Below are 25,542 nucleotides of genomic sequence, written 5' to 3' on the forward strand. Positions count from 1 at the left end.
AATGCCCAACATTTTCCTTAAATTTCTAAATTACCTATTAAATTTCATAAAATCTGCTTTTTAGTACATTCATCAATATTAGCTTCAAATGTAATAAATTTGAAGTTTCTTGCAGTATTAACATATTGAACCCAGAATTTTCCCAGCTATGCCACATAACTAACTCAGACTAAAAATCGTATCAACTTCCAGTTCCGAAAAAAACAACCTAGACAAAAAAAAAAAAAAAACCATAGATCTGCTACAGATCACTATGCAGTTATACCACCACTCCTCTGTAATTTTTGTCTTTATAACTGCTGCTGCCTATGTCCACGTGGAGTTCAGTTCTAACTGTTCCCATATATACATGTCCACTTATTTAGGAGGAATAAAACCATGAATGTCTTTCTTAAACTCTGGGGGAAAAGTTGACAATACATATTCCAACATGTTCCTGAACAACAATCTTTTTTACAATAAAAGTCTCTACCAAGACATTCAGTAAGACAAAGCCCTGTTTATCACCTGAATAACCCCTTGCAATTTTGGATAACTCTGCTGGAAAGTTTCTCTTGACATCAAGTCAACTCTTCAACTACCTGAAAACTAATCACTCCCCCCCAATCCCAAGGTCAATCAATACAAAAACATCTATTTTGTGTCTACTATATGCTTGGACTGGAAAGACAAAGACAAAACAGTCTCTGTTGTGAAGGGGCTTGTTTTATATTGGGAAAAACAAGTACATGCATAAATAATTGAGTAAGGTGTAATGTTCTCTCTAAAATGTAATATTCTCTGTTGAAGTTTTCTTAGGGTCTCTGGGAGCAGCCTTCGTTTCAGTTCAGTAATCACCACACAAGTAGCCAGGGGTTAAATTCCAAATCCTTTATTGTCTCCTTCAAAGTCTTATCTTCACTTGGGGCTAGGCTAGTTTTTCTGGAGGCCTATCTCTCTCTTTGGTTCCGAGAGCTTGAACTCCGGCCAGCCTTCCCTGGTTTCTGAATCTCCCCAACTTCCAAGGCTTTGTTCTTCAGCCTCCAGACACAATAAAGGTGGAAGATGGAATGAATCTGTCTCAGCCTCCGAGAGCTTCTAGTGCGCTTATCTTTTCTGGCCCCGAGAGCTTCTAGTTTATATGCCCCACACTGAATATACACCAATCATCATATCATTAGGAAACCATTATTTGTTGTAGGATTAAATTAATATTAAACTAGATTTAACCATTGTCTCCTCAATTCCACTTAGTACTTTGTTTCAAGTTCTGGCCCATAACATCTCCTTGTAGGATTAAATCAATCATACTGAACCATGCTAAATTAGATTAACTATTGTCTCTATCAATTGAGTTCTGGCCCATTACAAGGAGGGCGGAGGAAAGGAGAGAGAAGTCCAACTAGAAAATATTTATACAAGAGAAGATAATGAATAGAATGTTTTGAAGGAATTAAGGGTAAGAAATGGAGGTGAGAAGAGAATGCCACAAGTACAGGGCTGTGGAAAGGAAGACAGCTAACTATTAAACATCTGTAGTTCCTTCAACCAATCTTTATATGACATAATTTTGAGACCCTTAACCCCAGTTGTTTTCCTCTGGACATTCTTCAAGCTTAGGAACAAGGTTTTGGGGCCCTGAACCTGAACCAAATCTGTAACATTACAAATCAAATCTGACAAAGGCAAAATACAATAGAAAAGAGAAGATGCGTAACCTGAGGAAACTGGGAAGATAGGAAAGAAAAAGAAAGGAAAATCATCTCACATAATCAGCTAGCTCAGTGTTTGGGAGGTTCTGAAAGAAAGTGTGGGACTGATATTAGACTATTAAACTGAAGGTCTACAGAGCTCCGTTATGTTGACCTCTTTGCTGTAGTGAAACCTGGACAGTTAACAGCACCATGCCAAGAAACTCAATCGATTCCATTTGAATTGGCTTAAAAAGATAATGAAGATCACCTGGCAGGATAAGGTACCAGACACTGAGGTCTTTCTCAAACCAAAGTGCTAAGCATCCAAACTCTACTGCAGAGGGCACAACTCCATTGGGCTGGCCACATTGTTTGAATGCCAAATGTACCCTTACCAAAAAGACTATTTTATGAAGAGCAAGTGCTCACAAGGTGGTCAGAAAAAGCAAAATAAGGACACTCTTCAGGTCCCTCTTAAGAACTTTAGAACTGATTGTACATGGAAGACACTGGCACACCACATCAGAGAAGGTGCTGTATTTTGTTAATAAAGCGGAACTGAATTACCTCAGAAGAAATGTGAAACAGACAGAGAATCTATCCCAAATATTCCTAGGAACTATTTGGGCCCAAACTATGAGAAAGCATTCTGAGCTTGAATTGGCCTGATCAGCTACCAATTGGACATACCAGACTCTAACAGTAAAATCATTTTGGTCTTCTAAAGAACAAGGGACAACAAGCAACCAACCAGAAGTTTGTACAAATACGTAATTTGTAACTAATTCTCATCTTAAGTGGTCAAAGAATGAAAGAACATATACACATAGTTGGATACAGAAATACATTTCATTAAAAAGGAAAATAAGAGAAAAAGGAAGAAAGGAAAACTAGAAGACAGATTAAGAGAGGGATTAGTCCTCAGCAAAACAAACTCCAAAAAGCAAGATACACAAAAATATTTATAGTTCTTTTTGAGGTGGCAAAGAATTAAAATCTAAGAAGGATGCCCATCAACTGGGCTATAATTAAACAAGTTATAAATTTAATAGAGTACTATTGTTTTGAACATCAAGACATTCACCCTTACTTAGTTCTAGGATATCTTTCCCATTCTGCAATATCTTTCAAATATTATTGACAATGGGTACAGTAATTTACACCTACTAGCCCTTTTAGAACACAAGCTCATCTCATCCCAGTTTTGAAATATCATATCTATTTTCAAGTATTATTTCCAAATAACCTTCTTACTAACTTTAAACCAAATTCTGAACTGTCACTCACTGAGGAAATAATGCTCAAAGCTGATGCTAAACTAAATCATCACTAGGGAAACAAACACCACTACTTCCAAAAACACATACCTTTTTATCCTTTTCTCAGTATCTGTTTTGTGTTCAAATGGAACACTTAGGACAATCTCCACTTATAGTTATAGCATAAACTCGGGTGACAACCTTAGAAGAACTGAAAACTTATAGACTCCCAGAACAAGCTCTGAAAACAGCTGCACAAAATATGTGAAGCTTGGAACAATGCCCCTTCTACCCTGAGAGTAAAGGCCCAACTTTAACATAAACTTTAAAAAAGGCAAGAAATAGGGTGGGAAAATGAGCATAGGAAGTTATTGTGTTAATTAGAAACTCAAAACACAAACTCAGAAGAAGATAATGTCAAAACTACTATATAGTCAAAGCCTTGAAAGAAAAATGTGAATTGGTCTAAGACCCAAAAAGAATTTTGACTATCAAAAGAGAGAGGAAGAAGAAAAATTGGGAAAAGAAATGAGAGTGATACAAAAAAAATCATGGAGAGCCAACAGTTTGGTAAAGATAGCACAAAGAAAATAACACCTTAACTATACAGAATAGGTCAAAGAGTAAAAAGAGGTACACAAATACACTGATAAACTCCTTAAAAGGCCGATTTGGACAAGCAGAAAAAGAGATAAAATTCACTGAAAAAGTAACTCTCAGAAAGTCCTCAGAGCTTTCAGATGAAGTAATCAAAGCTATTTTATGGTTATTTGAAAAAAATTCTCTAAATCACTATTTATTAGAGAAATGTAAATATAGTAACTCTGAGGTACCATTATGTTGGTTAATATTACAAAAAAGGAAAATAATGGATGTGGAATGTGGGAAAAATGAGACGACAATGCACTGTTGGTGGAGCTGTGAACTCATTCAACCATTCTGGAGTGCTATTTTAAATTATTCCCAAAAGGCTCTAAAACCAGCAATACCACCATTTGGGATCAGTATCCCAAAGAGATAAAAAACAAAAAGGAAAAGAACCTACATGTACAAATATATTTACAGCAGCTTTCTGAGTGATGACAAAGAATTAGAAATTGAGGGAATGTCCATTAATTGGGGAATGGTTGAACAAGTTGCGGTATATGATTGTGACAGAATATTACTGCGCTTTAAGAAATAATGAGTTTGCCTATATCAGAAAACTATGAAAAGGTTTACATGAACTAATGAGCAGAACCAGAACATGTACAGAGTAACAAAATATTGTAAGATGATCATCTGTGACTGACTTAACTATTCTCAGCAATAAAATTACCTAAGACCATTCTGAAGGCTTATGATGAAAAATACTATCTATCTACAGAAAAAGAACCGATGGATTCTGAATGCAGATCAAAGCATACTTGTTTAAACTTCATTTTTCTTATTTGGTTTTTTGGTTTGTGTGTTCTTTCACAACATGACTCCAATTTTTTTCCTAAATATTAAAAATTATTTTACATGTAATTGAAAAAAATAAAATATGTAATTTGGAAATATTTAACAAAATAAAAATGCAATATAGTTGTCACATTTTAAAACTAAGTAGATATACCCACACATACTCCTACCTCCTCTCCCCAACCTTATGTGGCCCATTTCTATTTCTCCTTGCGTTTGACACCACAGATAAGTGATCTGCAAATCATCAGGCAAAAAAGGTACTTTTGAGTCTAAAACAAAGGATTTCAGTTAAACCAACTCTGATCAAGTATTTTTGTCTCTGAATTAGTAAAACATTTTAGAAGTAAAAGGGGGTAACATTGACTTACCAATAAGGTATTCCAAACAAGAATGTATTCCAGCTTAACTGACCTTAGAAAAGTATGATTCACAATTTTAATCATGCACTTCAATCAATGATTCACAATGACACACCTGCATTACAGCTAGAATAAAGGAAATTAGCTCTCTAAAATAAATCATTCTGGCTGTGAATATAAAAATAAGTACCAGACAACCTAGCACTGTCAGAAATGACAAAAATCATATTTTTATAACATTGAAAATACTAGTTTGGCCACTTGGTGATGAATTCTTTATCTATGACAACGCATAAAAAACACTATTTCAAATTATCAATTTGAAATTAAAAAAAAAAAAGTTATCTATATTTCTAAATTTTCCCTATGGCATCTCACTAATCTTTAATCAGTGTGACAGTTAGGTGGTACAGTGTATAAATATCCTGACCTGACTTGGAATCAGATGATTTAAGTTCAAATACTGCCTCAAGCACTCACTAGCTGTGTTGACTATGGGCCTCAATTTCCACATCTGTAAAATGGGGATAAGAGCATCTACAAGCTTGTCCATCATTTGCAAAGAACAAAATAAATGTCAGCTATTATCATCATCATCACACAGAACCTTTCTATTGTTATGTTAAAGTTTCTATTTCTCTTGGTCCCATACCATAGTTTATTTTCACTCACCCATCTCTTCTTTCTAGCTACAAAGAACTTCCTCTTTCTTGATGTAACTAGTAATGGCCATTCACAAGCAAGAATACCAGAAGATCCTTGCCATCCACAGAGTAAAACCAAAAGGAACACATACAGCAGGTATAGACAGAAGCACAGAATTAAATGTCAGAAGGGACACTCAACAATGCTCCAGTCCAATCTATACATGACAGACTAATCATAATGTGACTGGTAATATAAATCCAGTTTCAGCCTGAAAGACCTCCAATGGAAAAGGAACCCCCTTTCTCCCTACTCTTGAGGAAATCCATCCAAACAGATTATATAGTTATAAAGCTCTTCATTATATCAAGTCTAAATTTGTTTTTTGCAGCTTTTCTACCCATTGCTCCAAGTTCTCCCTTCTGAGATCAAAGAGAACAAATAAATTATTCCTCCGTTTGACAGACCTTCAAATATTTGTAGACAGTTAACCTATCCACTTCTCTCTGACAATCCCAAATCATCTCAGACTGCAATATATAAGGAGTGAAGGAGAAGGAGACAGCAGGAAGGGGAGGAGATAGGATAGGCTCATTAAACAATTAGGATGCTTTGTACCAGCTGTTTTTGTTTGTCCTTTGCTCTGGAAGAGGACCTCCACATAAGGGAGATGATTCCATGATATGCAAGTGAATTGGACTTAAGTGAGGGAGGGCAGTACAAGGTCACCTGCCCCACTTTCTCCTCCAAAGCCATTTGGGTCCAGTAGTCCTGATACAGTGGGAAACCTTGAAGTCTCTTATTGAGCCAAAAAAAATGAATGAATGAATGAATGAATGAATCTGGGAGGGTTTTCTGGACAAAACAGAAATGACTGCTATTTATATTCACTCTGAGATAATCTGGACCTAAACAATGATCAATAGAGTGTGGCCTAATACCTATTATTAGCCAATGAAAAAGAATCAAAGAGACTCGAGTTTAAGGCATGGTCCTTAAAGAAATCAAGCCTGTAAACCTCAAGATGTCTTGGAAAGGGTGCAGCAATAAATAAAATAAAAAAAATTTATACCAGTACTATGTATAGTCAAAAGAAAATGAAAAAGATTCCCCAGTGACAAATATATGGGAGAAAAAGTATGGATCTGTCAGTCAACTAGCAATTCTGCTTTTAAATTTCTGGCAATACAAACAAAAATAAGTCTCTAACCCTGAGGAGCTTAAACTTTAATGACAGATAACTATACATAAAAGGAGAGTAAGTATGTGGGAGGAAGTTAGGGGGTGCTATGATAGGGATATGGTTGCTGAGTCTACAGAATGAGGGATGGCTGTTCTGGGTCCTTTCTCAAAAATGGAGGTTTTATGTAGAGATTGAAGGGGTCCAAAGTTTGATAGCATATGAAGCAAGTACCCCAGAGCCCACAAAGGAAAATGGAAGGCCACAATGTCATCTACTATGTCAGTAGCATTCTGGGGAAATCTGGGCAGTTTACTCCACATTCTACTCTCTAGGCTTTAGCTTCCTTATCCATAAAAATGATGTTGGCCTAGTTAGCACCTAAGGAGCCTTCCAATGTCCAAATGTATAATACCATGATCTAATGTAAATATTGTAAAAAGGTAGCCAGGTATGAAAGGAAAATAGACTAAGAGAAGAATGCAATATTAAATAGCATTTAAATTAATGAATAATACTATAGCTAGAAGCAAAAAAAAAAAAAAAAAAAAAAAAAAAAAAAAAAAAAAAAAAAAAAAAAAAAGAGGTAAAAAGGATAAAAAGCACCAAAAGAACTCAAAAATTGATAAACATTCTAAAGAGGGCTTCTATTTTTAAAAACATAACAAAAAGAAAAAGCTTTGGATGAAAATAATGTCATATTACCCATTAATCTCTCCCACATTTCTCTGTGGATTGCTCCCATTAATCAATAAGTATATTATAAGAACAATTAACATTTATATGATACTATGTTCTAGGCTCTGTGCTAAGCATTTTGCATTATCTCATTTTATTCCTTACAATAACCCCGAGAGGTAAGTGCTATTATTATTGTCCCTACTTTACAAATGGGGAAATTGAGGCAAAAAGAGGTTAAATGACTTGCTCCTCAAAGAGTTCACAATTTAATGGGGGGAAACAACAAGCAAACAAATATGTACAAAATATGTTGTTCTATATAGGTTAAGTAAAAAAATAATGAAAAGAGGAAAAGCACTAGAATTCAGAAAGGACTTGAAGGATGCCAAGGAAGCCAAGACAGAAATGAGGAGGGAAAGCATTCCAGGCATGGGAGACAGCCAGGGAAAATATCTGGAAAAGAGAGACTGAGTGTCTTGTTCATAGAACTGCAATAAGGCTGGTAGTAGATCACAAAATATATGGCATGATTAAGAGTTAAGACTTAAGAAAGATCAAGGTGGCTAGATTATGAAGGGCTTTGAACAAGAAACAGAAGATTTTAGGTTTGATCCTAGAAGTGAAAAGGAACCACTGGAGTTTAATGTGGGAGAAGACTGGGGGAGTTGTTAAACAGTCAGACCTATACTTTATTAAAATTATTTTGGTGCCTGATTTCAGAGTAGATTGGAGAAGATGAAACTTAAGGCAGGCAGGACCATCAGCATCACAAGAGTCCAAGTATGAGTTACTGAGCACAAGCATCAAAATGGTAGCAGTATCAATGGAGAGAAGGGGTTGTATTAAAGAAATATTGCCAAAGTGAATTCATGACTATTCTCTTTAAGATATGACCTAATCAGGTTGTACTCAATCAATTAAGTATTCACTAAGCACCCTTCTATGGGCCAGGCACTGTGCAAGACCTAGGGACACAAGTATAAAGAATAAAACAATTTCTATACTCAAGAAGCTTATATTTTAATAGGGGAGACTTGTGTGTATACACACACACACACACACACACACACAAGCATGTATATTTAAGATATTATAATAATAAAATTATTTATATAATACTATGTGCCAGACACAATGAAAGTGTTATATATCGATATAAATGCTATTATTATTATTATTAAATATGTAATATAAAGTAAATACAAACATATGCAAAGTAATTAAACACAAATTAGTTTGGGAGTGAAGGCACTTGGATTCTAAGGGACTAAGAGAGATCAGAAAAGGATGCATGCAGAAGATGCTTGAGCTATGTCTTAAGGAAGAGAAGAATTTTAAGAGGTCTAAGAGGCATTATAGGAATGTGGAATGGCCAGTGGAAAAGCATGGAACTAGGAGATGGTATATCTTGCATGAAAAACCAAAAGAAAGTCAGTTTGACTAGACTGCTTTTTGGGGGGAAATAGGGAGCTGGGAGAAATAAGCAATAACTAATATCTAGTGAAAAGTCAGTCAATAAGCATTTACTATGTAGCAGGTACAATGACAATACTGGAGATACAAAGCAAAAAATAGTCCCTTTGCTTTCAAGAAACTAAGCCAAATGGGAGAGATAAAATGCAAAATGGAAACAACTATGTACAAGCAGATAAACTAGAAATAATCAAGAGACAAAATATTAGATTAGAGATCAGAAAAGGCTTCCAATATAAGGTAGGATTCTGGTTGGCATTTGAAGCAGGTGAAGACCAGGGAGCATTCTAGACATAGAGAATAGCTAGTGAAAATGTCCAGTATCAGGAGAGAAAACGTCTTTGTCAAGCCAAATCAACAACTATTTATTTAGCACTTATTAAAGGTCAGGTACTGTGCCAGGTCCTAGGGATATTAAAAAAAAAAAAAAAAAAAAAAAAAGCCCATACTCTAATAGGAGAGACTACATGCAAACCACCATATACAAAACAAGGTATCAATAAACAAATTAGAGAAAACCTCAGAGAGAAGGTATTAAGATTAAGGAGAACTAAAAAAAGCTTGCAGAGATTTTAGATGATATTTGAAAAAAAAAAATCCATAAAGCTGAGAGGGAGAAATAAGGAGGAAAAGTATTTGAAGTTTGGTAGATAGCCAATGAAAATGTCTAGAGTTGAGAGATATGTCATATAAGGATTCAGAAAGATGCCAGCATTACTGGATTGAAAAATACATTGGGTGGGAGAAGGGTTTGGGGGGAGGTAAAGAAAATCAGAAAAGTAGGAAAAAGAAAGAGATATATGGTCAGAGCTATGCTTTAAGAAAATCAACTGGACATCTGAGTGGAGGATGGATAGAAGTAGGGACAGACTGGAGGCTGGATGATTAGATTTTTCTGTCCTCTCTCCACCACCTAGATTCATAGGCTTTCATTAATTACTATTGAATGTAATTAATTACTAATGATTCAACATTTTCAATTGTATCAGACCCTATTTGGGTTTGCTTGTTGTTATTGCTTTTTTCAAAGACACTACATTTGCCATTAACTTCTACAGCTCATTTTACAGATGAGGAAACAAGCAGGGTTATCTGACTTGTCCAGAATCACACAGCTAGGAAGTGTCTGAGCTCAGCTTTGAACTCAGAAGATGAGTCTTCCCTACTCCACGGCAAGGCACTCCAATCACTGTACCACACCTAGTTGCCCAATTCTGCTACTGCTGTTGTAATAGTCCAGGCATGAAGTGATGAGAGCCTACACCAGGAAGGTGGCAGGGTCAGAGGAAAGTCTATATGAGAGATGTTATAAAGATAAAATCAACAGAACTTGGCAACTGATTAGGTATGGGAAGTGAAAATGAGGAGTTAGCTGAGGAAGTCATCTAAGTGAGTTACCCAGAGAATGGTGGCACCCTCAACAGTGAAAACAGAAGTTTAATCATGAAAAGTTAGTTAATAACAGTAAAGAGATGCCCACAATAACATGAGAAATACCAGAGATCAATGTCATTAGATCTAAGAATACAGTGTGAAGGAGAGGACTGGTTAGGAAGGGCCAGGAGGCTCCCATACCCAGAATGCTCTGGCTTCCCCAACTTCCTTTAATTCCCAAATACAATCCCATCTTGTAAAAGAAGCCTTTCCCATCTCCTCTTAATTCTAGAGCCTTTTCTCTCAATTATTTTCTATTAATCTTATATATACAGCTTTCTTTGTAACTAAAGAATACTGGGGTAGAGGGGAGGAGAGTGAAAAATGTAAGGCGACTGGGATAAGGAGAGGTCTAAAGGGCTTTAAACACCCAGGAATTTATATCTTATCCTTCAGTAATAAAGAGGCACAGAAGTTTACATGAATCTGGTCACTTTAAAGAACAATATGCTATATTCCACTTTCTATGTGTGAGGATATATTTCAGCTAAGTGTTAATGGAAATTTATGAGATTTATCACTACCACTAGGTCAAATCCACCTCCCATATTAGAATGAAAGCTCCTGGAGGGCAGGAACTATATTTGCCTTTTTTCGTATCCCCAGAGATTAGCACAGGTTGCTGTTTTTTAGGCATGTCCAATTCTTTATAATACCATTTGGCATTTTCTTGGCAAAGGTACTGAAGTGATTTGCCATTTCCTTTTCCAGTTTATTTTACAGATGAGGAAACTGAGGTAAATAAAATTAAGTGATTGTTGGACAGAGTCACACAGCTAGTGTCTTAAGCTGGATCTGAACTCGGGTATTCCTGACTCTATGTCCAGTACTCTATCCACTTCACTATTGAGCTGCCCAAATTAGAACAGAGTAAGAGCTTAATAAATGTTTGTTGAAAAATATCACCCAAGTTCCCTAATTGGCTCCCTGCCTTATGTCTCATCCAATCATCATCTAGATTACTGCTAAACTGATAGTTATAAAGCACCGTTTTTAACCATAGCATACCCTTTCAAAACACTAGCAGTTTTCTAATAATTTTAGAGTCAAGTCAGGTCAGGTCATAGGCTCAAAGATCTAGAGAAGAAATAGAACTGAAGAGGTCATTAAATTCCAAGCCCCTCATTTTATAGATAAGCCATCTGGATTCAGATGGTTAAATGCCTTTCCTGAGGTTATAAAAATAACAAGGGTCTGAGGTAAGATATAAGCCCACATCTTCCTGACGCTAAGGCCAAGGCCCACACAGAAGACAGACACATCCTGTGTCTCAGGAGACACAGGAGACATGTCTTTTCTGATATTTAAAGTCCTTCAGGATTTGACTCCAACCAACCTTTACAGCCTCATTATACATTGCATCTCTCTTCCTAGCTGATCTCGCTGCTCCTCACACATGTTGTTCCTTCCATCTGACATGCCCAGGCTTCAAAGTGTTCTCTCCTTACTTCTTCTTCTCAGAATTGCAAGTTTCCTGAAATTCAGGTGTCATCATCTAGAGGGGTTGTTCCTTCCTGATCCCTTCAGCTCAGTTTTCAGGGCCCTTTCCATAAACAAGAAAAAAAAAAATTCCCTATACCTGCTGATCTAAATGTATGTTGTCTTCTAAAATAAACTGTAAACTCCTTGAGAGCAGATATTATTTTACATTATTCTTCTTGGGCCCCTTTCCTGGATCTTTATCCGGGTCATGCCCTCTAACTGAAGGTATCCCTCAGAAGTCTGTGTGGCATTCTCTTCGCTTCTCCCTCCCTTCCTTGGTGATCCCATCAACTTCCAAGATTTAATGGCCATCTCTATGCTGATGATTCTGAAATCTATCAATCCTGTACTGAGTTCCAACTTCCTTTTTCAAATGCCTTTCAAGTAAGTCAAAAAGAACATCTAATAGACATCTTAACTCAAGTTCAAAACAGAACTTCTTATCATTCCTCTCAGTCCTCCTCACCTAACTTCTGTATTACTGTCAAGAGCAATATAATCTTTTCAGTCTCCCAGGCTCACAACTGAGGGGGGTCTTCTTTGGCTCCTCACTCTCTCTCCTGTCCTATTATCCAGTCTACTATCAAGGCCTGTCAAATTCATAATTACAACATCTTCTTGAATCTGTCCCCTCTGTGGACACTGCCTACAGGTGTTTATTACTTGACAGGAACCATTCTAATAGAGTGCCTCAAGTCTCTTTCAACTCCAATTGTCTTCCATTCAGTCACCAAAGTAATTTTCCTAAGTTACAGATTCCTGTCACCTCCCTACCTGTGATTCCAAAAGAACTCCTACTTCAGGAACAAAGGAACCACCACTTGTGGTTCCCCATCATCCCCAGGACAAATACAAAATCCTCTGTTTGATATATTCAAAGCTCTTATTAACCCAGCACTCTCCTACCTTTCCAGTCTTACTTCTTACTCCTACCACGTACTCTTTTACCTTGTGGCACTTACATCCTGGCGGTTCTATGAATAAACTCTGCATCTCTTGGGTCCTGGCATTCTTTCTGGTTGTCCCTCATGCATGCTATGTTCTCCTTAACTTTACCTACTAGCTTCCCAGGGATCCTTTAAGTAGCAATTAAAATACTACCTTCAAGAAGACTTCCCAACTCCCCTTAATTCTATTGCCTTCCCTGTCAATTATTTACTACTTAATCTATATATAGTTTGTTTTGTACAATATTTGCTTGTTGTTCCCCCCTATTAGATTGTGATCTCTTTGAGAGCAAAGGACTGTCTTTTGCCTCTTTTGTAACTCCAATACTTAGCATAGTACCTGCACTTAGTAGGCATTTAAATATTTCCTTTTTTGTCCTTTCATCCCCAGTACCTGGGACAGGGTCTGGCACATACTTAGTGGTTCATAAAGGTCTGGTAATTAAATCATCTTAATATCTTCAAAAATCATCCACCTCAACAGTTTTATTCTTCCAATAAATCTTTTCATGGTTCCCTTTTAAGGACAGTTAATGTAGCAATAGTACTGATCTTGGAGTCACAATTCTTTGATTTGAGTGCTGACTCCAATATTTAGTAGCTATGTAACTCCTAGATAAATCACAAATCTTGACAACTTTTGGCAATGAGAATTTATTAAGTGCTTTCCTACTAAAAATCAGGACAGTGGCTAAGTGCCAGAGATAAATTCTAAGTTATAATACTCTGTGGTCAAAAATCTGTTGTGAAATTCAAATGAAATAACATACATAAAATTTTGAGGTTTGCCACTATATTGAAGTTTAATTAGAAATTTAAACATTTTCTCCTTGAGTATACCTTCCTCAATTCTTGCAGATATAGGGGATCATATAAACAAGTGCTTTGTTTGCAAACACATGCTTCAGGGTTTTTTTCCCCCCCTAAGGCAATTGGGTTTAAGTGATTCGCCCAGGTTCACACAGCTAAATAAGTGTCTGACTTCTCATTTCCCTGCCTATTCCTTTGAAATAAGGGTAGAAAAAAGTGTCAACAAAATTAATTTTAAAAAAACAAAAAGGGGGCAGTTAGGTGATGCAGTGGATAAAACACCAGCCTTGAAATCAGGAGAACCTGAGTTCAAATGTGGGGATCATATAAACAAATGCTTTGTTTGCAAACACATGCTTCAGGTCCTCTCCCCCCCCCCCCCCCCCCCCCAGGCAATTGGGTTTAAGTGACTTGCCCAGGTTCACAGCTAAGAAGCGGTAAGTGTCTGAGGCTACTTGGGATGGAAAAATACCCTCTACATCCAGAGAGAGGACTGTGGAGATTTAATGTGAATCAAAACATAGTATTTTCACCTTTTTTTCCTATTTGTTTGCTTGCTTGCTTTTTCTTTCTTGTGCTTTTTTCCCTGTTCTGATTTTGCTTGCACAACATGACAAACATGGAAATATGTTTAAAAGGATTGCACCTATTTAACCTATATCAATTTGCTTGCTGTCTTGTGAAAACTAAGATAGGGAGGAGGGAAAATTTTGAAACACAAATTTTTACAGAAATGAACATTGAAAACGATCTTTACATATATTTGGAAAAACAAAATACTTTTGAGAAAAAACTGGTAAAGGACCTATACGTACAAAAATATTTATAGCAGCTCTTTTGGTGATAGCAAAGAATTAAAAATTGAATTCATTTAAGTAGGGAATGGCCGAAGAAGTTGTAGTATAAGAATGTAATGGAATACTATTGTGCAATAAGACATGATGAGCAAGCAAATTTCAGAAAAACCTGGAAAGCCTAAAATGAACTGATGCGGAGTAAAATGAGGAGAACCAGAAATACACTGTAAATTGTAACAGCGACATTATGCAATGATCAACTATGACTGACTGAGCTCTTTTCAGCAATACAACGATCTGTAACAATTCCAAAAGTCTCATGATGGAAAATGCTATCCAAATCCAGAAAAAGAACTATGGAATCTGAATGCAAGTGGAAGCATCCTATTTTCACTATTTTTTTTTTTTGGGGGGGGGGTTCTTTACCATTTTTCTCTTTTTTTCCGTTTCTTCTTTTAAAACATGACTCATGAGGAAATCTGTTTTAACATGATCATACAGAGATCCAACTGGCCTTGCTGAATTTGGGAGAGCAGGGTATAGGGAGGGAGGGAAAAATCTGAAACTCTTAAATCTTACAAAGAGTAACGTTGGAAATTTATCTTTACGTGTAATTGGGAAAAATAAATACTATTAGTTGCAAAGACAGAAAGGGAGAAACGGAGCAAGGAGAAGAGAGAGGAAGAAGGGGTGGAGAGGGAAAATGGGAAAGAGCTACCACGTAATTCACCGCTATCCACCTGCTCCAACACCTTTCCTCAATTCCTTACACGCAATTTCTTTCTTCGGACGTATTTCTCATCCATGTCCTCAAAGTGCAGCTCGGCTATCGCCTGAGGACTTTAAGACCCCATCGGAACTATGACCCGTCTCCTAACTCGGGTATAATAATCCAACCTAAGATGAGAACAGCCTTTGCCGGCTGCTGCTGCCGCCGCCGCCGCCGCCGATTCCTAACAAGCCGGTTTCCCGGTCTGTACGACGAGCCGGAGAGAAATGGCCCACGGCGGCAGTCTCCAGCGGGGTCGCGGCCCGCGCGCACCGCAGTGACAGGGATGATGAGCGCCCCCCCACACACACACACACACGCACACAAGCCCGCTCACGCGCCCACCCCGGGCGCGGGCAGGGCAGAGGGGCCGAGCCCAGCCGCCGCTCGCACCTGCCGCTACCGCGAGGCGGACGCGTCCGCGCCCAGCCCAGGTCCCGCGGCGCCTCCCGGGCCGCGAGCGGCAGAGGGATGGAAGAGGCGCCCCCCACGTGAGGTGGCTGTCACTGAAGCCAGCAGGGCGGCCGTGGGCAGTCTCCGATCAGCGGGTTCCCCGGGAGCCCTTCCCCCTCCCGGGCCGCGCCCCCATTGTGATGCCAACCGGCTCTTCTCCCCGCCGACGCGAGAATGATGCGGGGGGAGGGGGAGGGGCGCGGAGAAGGAACCCGAGTGGGTCTGTCGGCAGAGAAGGCGAGAAGCTTGGGTTCCCCCAGCCGCCCAGCACGGGGTGGGGACAGGGGCCCCCGGCCGTCTCCCCTCCGCCCCCGGGCTCCTGGGTCCAGACTGCGGCACCGCCCCTCAGGTGCTCCCTCCCCGCCGCGCTCTCCTACCTGCAGGCGGCCCCGGCGCGTCGGCGGGGGTCGGGGGGCCGCGGGCGGGCAGCGGCGGCGGGAGCGGCGCCTCCTAGCTCGCAGCCTGGGGGATCGCCCCTCCTCAGCCGGCGCGGCCGCGGCGGCCACTGCTGAGGCAGGAGCTGCCAGGGCCAGCCCAGGAGATTGCAGGCCGGCTCCGCTTCCTCCTCTCGCGAGAGCCTGTGGGCTTGAGAAAGCCAGGGCCGCCGCGCTCTCGCGAGAGGCCTCGGCACCGGAGCCGTAGCGGGAGGAGTGGCGGGCGGGAGGCCGTTGCTGAGGGGCGGGACTCCTGGGCGGGGCCTGCCCTTAAACGACGCCGCCCCGCCCCGCTCCGAGTCAGCTGGCCGGTGACGCTCTCTGGGGCGCTAGGGGCTCGCGTGCTTTCAGGTCACAGTTGAGTTTCCGGGGCGGGGGTGTCCCCCGAGCTTTCCTCTGCCCCCATCTCGCTCGGAGAAGCCCGCAGCTTCCATGGACCCCCGCGTGGAGGCCATAGTGGCTCTGATCGAGCTCGTGCGCAGACTGGGCGTGGGCCACGGCCCCACGAAGGGAGAGCGGGACGACCTCCTGGGGGGAGGCGGGGACCTGCGGGGCAAGACGCCCGATTGCAAGGCCCCGGGGGACCACGCCGGGAGGCCGGCGCCCCGCGCCAGGGCCCCCGCGGCCGGCGGCTCCCTGCTAGTCCGAGACCTCGGCGCCCCCGACGGCGCCGCCCGGGTCCAGGAAGCGGCGCTCCGCCTGCAGAGCCTCCCGAGCCGCGACCCCCGCCGCGCCGAGTGGGAGCCTCCGCGGGGGGGGGCCCGCACGGCCCCGGCCGGCGCCCCCTCGCTCCGCGACCACATCGAAAAGCTGGTGAAGAACCAGTGCGCCCTGCACGAGTCCCAGAAGTCCCTGCAGCTGGCCATCAGGGACCTGTCCGGCAAGGTGGACGTGCTGGCCAGGACGATCCCGTGCGCGCTGGATTCCATCACCAGCACCCAGACCAACTTGGGCAAGAACCTGAGCTACCTCGGGAGGCAGCTGTCCTCCATGGAGTCCGCCCTGGATCGCTTCCAGGCCAGGACGGGCCCCGCGGGCAAGCCCGAGGCCGCGGCCCCAGCGCCGGACCGGGCCGACCTCTACCCCCTTCGGGAGGGCGCCGGCGGCGGCTTTATCTTTGATTAACGCATTAAAGTTTTAACTTACAAAGGATCCCTGGGAGGGACTTGGAGGGACTTCCTGCCAAGCCCGGCCAGCTCTGGGGGGCGGGGAGGGAGGGCGAAGGGTCCCTCCTCATCTCGGTCCCCCTGCTCTGCAGCTTGTCTCCTGGCGCCCCGGGGCAGCCGCACCGTGCTCTCCCACATGTCCGAGATGGCTGGATGTGGGGGGCTGGGGGGGGGTCGGCGCCCCGGGGTGCAAGATCCAAGTATCGTTGTCCCGAAAGGAGAAAATAAATGATTGGGACGGGCTTGTTGGGGCTGGGGAGGGGCTCAGCCTGGTCCCTTCTCTTATCTAAAAGCAGAAACTCTTCCACCATTAGCCTAGTGCCTCGGGGGCCTTTCTGCGGGTCCTTCAGGCCTGGGTCTCTTATAACTGAGAAGAGGGCACGCCCCCAGTGTGGCAACGCGCGCAAGACAGACATGCGCACACACGTGCACTTCCGGCCCCAAAACACGTGGTAAATATCAATATGTATGTAGTGTGGCTGCCCTCCAGGCCAGGCTACCTCGTGCACTTTGCTCTTTGACCTCCCTGGAGCAGTGGAGAAGAGGCGGTACCCTTCCCACTACGGCGGCTGCGAGCTTTTGGTGGGTAAAGCGGGTGTGAATACACCTACGTCTGCATCTGCGGTTGCCGCTTGAGTTGTGATGTGTTTCCAAACGCAGGTCCCTGAGGAGGGATCTGAAAAGGTTTCCAACCTTAAAGGGAGCCCGAGGAGTTCCAACACTAGAAATCCTGGTTCCCTCAGTCAGAAGTATTCTGTCAACTCTCCCAGTGCTTCTCCGAGACCCCCCCTGAGAGGGAGGAAAAGTGTCAGCATCGTCTGGCTTCGAAGACACAGACCTAGAGAGATTGGTTCAGAGGAAGTTACAGAGCCAGGGCGAAAGGAGAAATGCTTATTTAGCAGTCTCATAAATGGCTTCATGTTATAAGGTTTCGGCCTTCCAGAAGAGTATAATAGAGATATTACTCCTTAAGACTCTTATCAAAGCATGCTTGTGAACCTTTTAGGGTGTTTTGTAGAGAAAATGTGTAGCCGTATACCTGATGATCTTTGAGTATTGAGTACCTCGTTTCTCCCCCAATTTGGGGGGAGACTTTAGATGTAAGCCAAAACCTAAGCTTTATTCCTCCAGGTTAGAGGTGTAAAGCAGAACCAAAGATGAGGAGGAAAAAACCTTACCCTTTATGAGCCAGGCTCCTCAGTCCACATTCAAAAGTCCAGAGCTAAAAAGGGCTCCCTTAAAGAGGGAAAGGAATCCTACAAGATTCAATTAAGGAGAGAATGAATTCAGAGCACGTGAGATTGGGGAGTAGCTGTTGTCCAGCTGTATCTGACTCTTCATGACACCATTTGGGGTTTTCTTGGGAGAGATACTGGAATGGGTTTGCAATATTTCCTCTTTCATTTTATAGTTGAGGAAAATGAGGCAAACAAGTTTTAAGTGATTCCCCCGGGGTCATACAAGCCAATGTCTAAAGACAGATTTGAACTTCAGAAAATGTTTTCTTGATTACAGGTTGGGCACTTCATCCACTGTGGCATCTAACTGTCTTGGAGGGGGTGGCTAAAGTAAAGGCAAAAAAAAATAAACATTAAACACCTACTATGTGAAAGGCCCTTTGCTAGATAGGCACTTTGAACAAGAAAAGGGAAAAAAAACCCCACAACTCAAGGATCACACATTCTAATTTGAAAGAAAGACACTTAGACTGGCAAAAGATAAGAACCAATGCTGAAGGAATTGTGAAGAGATAAACACACTAGTGCATTGAGAATCAAGTTGTGAATCATCATTGCAACCATCCATTTTGGAAAATATTTTGCAGTTAATGGAAATAAAGTGACTAAAGCATCCATACCCTTTGATCCAGAGATTCCACTCTAAAACATATACTCCAAGGAGGTCATTAATAAGAAAAACCCAAGTATTAATAGCATTTTTTATAATAGCAAAAAAAATGGAAATAGAAGATGCCTGTTGACTGTGGGACAGCTTAAGCAAATATATGTAATATGTTATGCTGTAAGAAATTATGACTGTTGAACAAAGCATGGACCTATGAGCAGGAGAAGGAAATGGCAAACTAGTCTCTTTGCCAAGAAGACCTCAGATAGGGTCATAGTTACATATGGGTGAACGATAAAATTAACCCCCTCTTAAATAGATGAGGAAAACGGGCCAAAAATCAACTTGCTCATGTGCACACAGGTATTAAAGTTGCACTATACAGAGTCCAAATAGAAAAATTCCCTACAGAGGTTTATCTGTGAGTCATCATCTGATTACATGAAATTTGGGCACATGATAGAGCCTCTTAAATGAAATCTATAATCACTTAAAAGAAAAATCAAGTGGATGAAAAATACTTAGTGTCCAGACTATGAGATGCAGTTGAACTGACAAGTCATAGAGTCAGTCCCCTAGAATATTTATCTTGGACAGACACTGGAGATGGAAATTCCTGGAATTGAGCAAGAAGTTTGGTTACCTTTGGGAAACTTTGTGGTTTTAATGAATCTAAGCCTCTCCTTGAAATGGATCCATCTTTTCATCAATATTATGCTGGTGATGCTGTATGACTGTGAGTCATGTAATAAAATCACCGTCTGCAAAGGATTAAAGTAAATGGTCACCCAAAGGTCATCACAGAGTTTCATGATGGTTTGAGTAGGCTGCAGTGTATCACCAATAAGAAAAATGCACATAATCGCTATTAAGAATGTGATCAGAAAAAGAGGAGGGCTGGTCATAAAACAAAAATGAGCAATAGTGGACAACCTTCAAAAATTGTTTTACAAGATGAATCAATATAAGGCAGCATAGCATACTGAATATAATTGGACTTGGAGTTGGGAAGTTCTCATTTAAATCCCACCTCTGATACAAATAGGCCATGTGATCTTGAGCAAATCATTTAATTCCTTGATACCCCCATTGACTCTTAGACTTTAAATGCATAGAAGCTACTTGGCTGCATCAGTCCGGGGAGTTTTCTCATGGGGAGTTCTCTACACCAAAAGAATCACAGGTCTAGTTCTGTTCTATTCCATAAAGAGATTTAGCAAAAGGCCTCCAGCACATCAAGAAATCCTAGAATTTAGTCTATGAAGACATGGTTTAAATTTATGCCATGAAGGGGCTGCAAGATGCACTGTTGGAGGGAATACTAGTATTGATATGATGACAGATTCATTGAATCTTGTGGCTAAAAGATAAATTTCACTAAAGAAAGTATTTTGAGGGATATACACTCAAGGAAACAAATGAGTTGATTTTAAGTAGGGCCCCCCCCCCAAAAAAAGTTTAAAACAAAGCCTCCCAAAGCAGCTTTAGGGAGATGCCTATGAGAAAGGCAACAGTCTTGCCATCTTAAAACAAAGTGTGCTGCCATATATTTAATAAATGTATGTTGAATTAGAGATCGCAGGGAACTCTGACCCTTGAATTTAAAGTCCAAATCCATATGAAGGATGTGCCATTCCTTTCCATAAAAATGTCAAAGACAATTTTATGTCTATCCAGGTGACAATTGTGCTCTACTAGTCATATCTCTTTAAGAATTAGGGGGACTTTTCCTTTCCTTGAAGTTCCCTGACCAAAGAATTTTGAGCTGCTCAGTTAAAAGTTTTATTCAATGGAAGAATGTAGCAGTCAGTACAGCTTGTTCAGAGATTTCCTAGGGACTGCTAAATTGGACTATCTTTGACACTTACTTCCCTGAATCCTGCTGATCCTTTCTGGCTTACTCTGCTTATACCTTTTCTGTCAAAAACGTGATTTCTACAATTTAATCCATAACCAGAGGGAATTTAAAAACCTCTTTGTGTCTACTTTGTTGTTTATTGAGAAAAAATGAAAGATAATCCCCAAAGGGACATATGTCTAACCCAGTTATCCTAGTTACAACACTTTGCAGTTGAAATGTTTACTGCTTAGAATTTCCACGTTGTAAGAGGCCTGGTTTTTAAATTCCTCAAAACTAAAAGAAATATTACACCTGTGTGTAATCCAAATCTTAAGCAGAGCTTTCCTCCTTGGCTACTCCCGTTTCCTACAATAGCTTCCTTAATTTTTGCTTTCCTATTCCTCTATGTTCCTGATCTCTAGCTAGTTCATTAAATTTTTCCTGTTTCCTAATCTACCAGTCCTCTTCTAGCTTCATCTAACCTCCTGAAAAAAAGATGAGGTGAAATCTTTCAAGACAGTGATAAAAATCGAGTAAGGCTTCATCTACTTCAGAGTTTGAGTAGGCCTGAAGCAGGAGCATTGATCCAAGGGCATACTTAAGTCCCCTTCCTGCTATCTCGCAGGACATCATTTTCTCCCTATTTCAGTCAAATATGGGCAACTATGTGCTTGTTGATCAAGTTCAATCTCTTGGGTAGTTCCTGCTTTTAGAATGTAAGATCCTCAGCCAATGAGGATGAGGGTCATTGGTGGGAAGGGGTATTTGCGTTAGGGTTTAAAAGTGTTAACCCTGCCCCAGAAGAGGCTTCCTCACTTAGATTGTCTGCCAGACCATGGGATACCCTTCTCGAGAGAATATATAATAAACTTTGCTTTGCTTCTAGAGATTTTTCCAGCTTTTTTTTTTTTATTAAATGGTGACCCCTCACTCCTATCCTGGCCTGGATTCTATGGCCTTGCAGAGAGCCTAAAATTCCATCCCTTTATTTTAGGCCTTTCCCACCTTGTAAATCCTGAGCCCTGCCCAATGAGCACTGATCTAGAAAGTCATGAAACTGCTGATAGGACTTATCAGACCTTTATGCTATTTGACTTTAGGTCATTTGCATAGCTCTTACTTATCTATTCTTGTTCAGTCACATCTGACTTTTCTTCTGAAGGGTTTTCATGACAAAGATACTGGAGTGGATTTGCCATTTCCTCTTCCAATAAATTAAGGCAAAGTTGCTTAGACTTGTCTAGGGTCACACAGTTATGTATCTGAGGTTGGATTTGAACTCGGGTATTCCTGACTCCAGGCCCAGTGCTATATCCACTGAATTGCCTAACTGCCTACCTTCTCTTGTTGATTCCCTATCCCCAGTTCACCATCCCTGTAATTTTCTAGATCAAACTGATACTTCCTTAGTCCTAAATGTGTTGTTGCCCCATTAGAATGTAAGCTTGAGAACAGGGACTATCTTGGCTTTTATATTTGCAATCAATCAATAAATAAACATGTATTAAACATCTATGTGCCAGGTACTGTTCTAAGCATGCTGTCACAGTATTTAATAAATAGTAAGCATTTAATAAATACTTTTATACTCATTAACCTTCCATTTCCTCACTGTCAACAGAAATTTCCTACTAAGGAAATAGATTGACCCACATACATTCATATACATTCATAGACACCTCAGAAAATAATTATCATTCCTTTTCAAGAGTTATTTTTCTTAAGCTTCCACAATCCTTCTCTCTGAGGAAGAGATTTTCCTTTATGACATGCTCTTTCCCTCTTTCAGTCTTCCTTTCACATGGTCAATCTGTCCATCTCATTCAACTTATAAATAATCTCAGCTCTCCCCTATCCTAAAACTTATTGTTCAGTCATTTCAATAATGTCTTACTCTTCAAGACCCATTTGAGGTTTTCTTGGCAATGATAGTAGAGTAGTTTGTCATTTCGTTCAACTTATTTTACAGATGAGGAAACTGATGCAAATGGGATTAAGCAACTTGTCCAGGGTCACATAGTTTGTGTCTGAGGCCATATATGACACCAAGAAGATGGGTCTTCTTGATTCTGAGCCTGATACTTGAGGCATTGCATTATCTAGTTTCCTTTATCCTAAAACTCCAATGACAAAAATTCAACCTCAAGGAGTTAGCTTAATGCCATTAAGAAGTGTATACTTATAACAAGATTGCCCATTATCACCACTGTTATTCAATATTGTAGTAGAAATGTTAGCTTTAGCAATGAGAGAAAAAAAAATTGAAGGAATTACATTAGGTAATGAGGAAACAAACCAATCACTCTTTGTACATATATATTTAGAGAATCCTAGAGAATCACTAAAACTATTAGAAACAACTTCAACTAAGTTGGAGGATATAAAATAAACCCACATAAATCATTAGCATTTCTATATGTTACCAACAAAGCCTAGCAGCAAGAGATAGAGAAATCCCATTTAAAATAACTATATAATATAAAATATTTGGGAGTCTGTCTACTAAGACAAAGCCAAGATCTATATGAACACAATTATAAATAAAAAGGTGCTTGATAAATTTGTTGAATGAATAAAAATTAAATTATTCATTTCCATTCAGCTGGTAGCCTTATATTTTAAAGCTCCATCTTAATGTCACTATCAGATGTCTGTTTCATTTACATCCAATTCACTTGAAAGTCATGACATCATTTTCCCAAAGTCCCGTTCCTCTTCCAGAGCGGAGGATAAACAACAGTACATGAGTAAAAGGGTACTCAATTGGCCAGTTCCAGGAGAACAAAACAGCTCCCTCCCTCCTGTCCTTCCTTCCTTTTCCCCTCCTTCTCTCCCTTACTTCCTTGCTTCTTTCCTCCTTTCCTTCCTTTCCTTCCTTCCTTTCTTCCTCCTTTCTGTCTTTCCTTCTGTTCTTCTTTCTTCCTTTTTCCATCCTTTCTCTTCCTTCCTTCCTCACTTTCTCCTTCCCTCCCTCCCTTCCTTCCTTCCTTTCTTCTTTCCTTACCTCCTGACCTTCCTTCTCTTCTCTCCCTCCCTTCTTCCCTTCTTCTCTCCTCTCCCTTTCTCCATATAGAAAATCATACCATTATTTGAAGTATATATATATATATATATATATATATATATATACTCTGCCATATATAAATTTTGATCTCTTAAACCTTACAAGAAATCAGGACTATGCCTAAAACCCAAATCTTTTTGGCTTTCATGGATTGACCAACTATAGGTCCCAGCTAGACTCCCTCTTGATCATTGTTTGGGCCCTGACTGGCTCACATTGAAAGTAAATAGCAGTTGTTTCTATTTTGGCCAGAAACTCTGAGAAATCCTCTGCCTGATTTATTTTTTGAGGTAAAAGAAGCCATTTCCTGCCGAATTTATAATGTCTTAATCACTGATTGGGTGTGGCCTTAGTCAAACAGATCTGTTAAAGATATTAGCTTAAAAAGGCTAAGTTCTCCCATTGCATCCTGGGCTATCTCTAGTCGCCCTGATCTCTATCTTGCCACTGGAACCAGATGGCTTCGGAGGAGAAAGTGCAGCTGGTGACCTTGCACAGCTCTCTGATGTGGATTTTGACAAAGCTCAACCTGCTATTATCAAGCAAAACCAAGTTCCAGACTATCCTGTTTATATAGAATTATTGTGAGGATGGAAAGCTCTATCACCCTCCATTGTCTATCCCTCAAACCTTTGGAATATTGATTAGTATGTCTTTTAGATAATCTGGGACCTGGCGTGCCAGGTGCATGTGGCTCCTTGATCTCTGAGCTACCAAATTCTTTCCTGGTACTTTCCCTCCTCCCCTGAGAAACCCCCAAGGTTGTATTTCCCCTATAAAAACTGTTGCCACTGTGAAAATCTTTGCTACTTTTCAGGACTAAGCCCACTATGAGCTTCTCTCTCTTCCTCATAGTGCCTTCCCTTTAAGGGCATCTTAGCCTTACTATACCATACGATTATAGCTAACTGGTTAAACTTTTCAATTTTTCCATGGATCTAATCTGCCAGTCAATGGCATACTCAGCATATTTTTTTTAATGGATTCTTTCAAACTTTTTTTCCTTGGTAACCCTATTGCTCTCCCAAATCTATTTCATATTTGCCACTCCTGGTGCCTATTGTACATCTTTCATTTTATCTGTAATCTCTTCTCCTAAATAAACCCATCTTTTTGTCAAAGAGATGACTATTGTAAATTTGTCACCTGTTTATTTCAAACTAGCAGTTGCTACCCTGATCTCATTACCTCCCTCACTTAAATTCAATCCACTTATGTGTCATGGTGTCACCTTCCCCATGTCATGGTCCTCATAAAGAATGAAGGACAAACAGCAACAATAGCCTCATCACTTCTCACCTAGACTATTAAAATGGTCCTTCCAGCTTTAAGGCTCAATTCTCTCTCCTCTAGTCTACTCTTAACACAGGTTACAAATTGATTTTCTTTTATGTATAGTTTGGATACTCCATAAACTCCAGTGACTTCTCGTTGCTTTTTGGATCAAATAAATTCCTTTGTTTGACTTTTAAAGATCTCTGTAACCTGGTTTCTGATCCCTTTGATCCTAGGATCAAATGGGATATTTGTAAAATTATTTAGTAAAGTACTATACTAAAAAAAAAAAAAAAAATCTGGCACTTTGTAGGCACTTAATAAATACTTGCTCCCTTTCCTCCTTTTCACTAGCATATTACCCCTTGCATTCACTTTGCAATCCAGCCAAACTATCCCTCTCAGTTATTCATACATTGTATTCTATCCCATTTCTATTTCCTATTTCAGTATCTATCCCCTTCCCTTTCCCTCCTCACCTCTGTCTCACAGACCATCTCTTTCAAGACC

At 40.5% G+C, this 25,542-nt stretch overlaps 2 protein-coding genes across 4 annotated transcripts in view; one reads left to right on the forward strand and one right to left on the reverse strand.

The window, feature by feature from the left end:
* Window positions 1–15,832, reverse strand: part of BTBD10 (BTB domain containing 10) — a 79,477-nt gene extending 63,645 nt beyond the window's left edge. For 2 of the 3 annotated variants that reach the window (XM_031941594.1, XM_031941590.1), the window contains exon 1: window positions 15,786–15,832. The gene's annotated coding sequence lies outside the window, so the exon portion shown is untranslated. The remainder of the gene's footprint in view (window positions 1–15,785) is intronic. The other variant, XM_031941595.1, reaches the window with a different exon arrangement.
* Window positions 15,833–16,253: 421 nt separating this feature from the next.
* LOC116419736 lies at window positions 16,254–21,290 on the forward strand. The gene has a single exon (XM_031941596.1). The coding sequence runs from the start codon at window positions 16,275–16,277 to the stop codon at window positions 16,965–16,967; it is 693 nt and encodes a 230-aa protein (XP_031797456.1). The 5' UTR covers window positions 16,254–16,274; the 3' UTR covers window positions 16,968–21,290.
* The last annotated feature ends 4,252 nt before the right edge of the window (window positions 21,291–25,542 follow it).

Source organism: Sarcophilus harrisii, chromosome 6 (assembly GCF_902635505.1).
Source record: "Sarcophilus harrisii chromosome 6, mSarHar1.11, whole genome shotgun sequence".
Lineage (NCBI taxonomy): Eukaryota > Metazoa > Chordata > Mammalia > Dasyuromorphia > Dasyuridae > Sarcophilus > Sarcophilus harrisii.

Excerpts from the sequence above, each read along its gene's own strand:
- LOC116419736 (XM_031941596.1), top strand. The coding sequence starts at position 16,275 with ATGGACCCCCGCGTGGAGGCCATAGTGGCTCTGATCGAGCTCGTGCGC.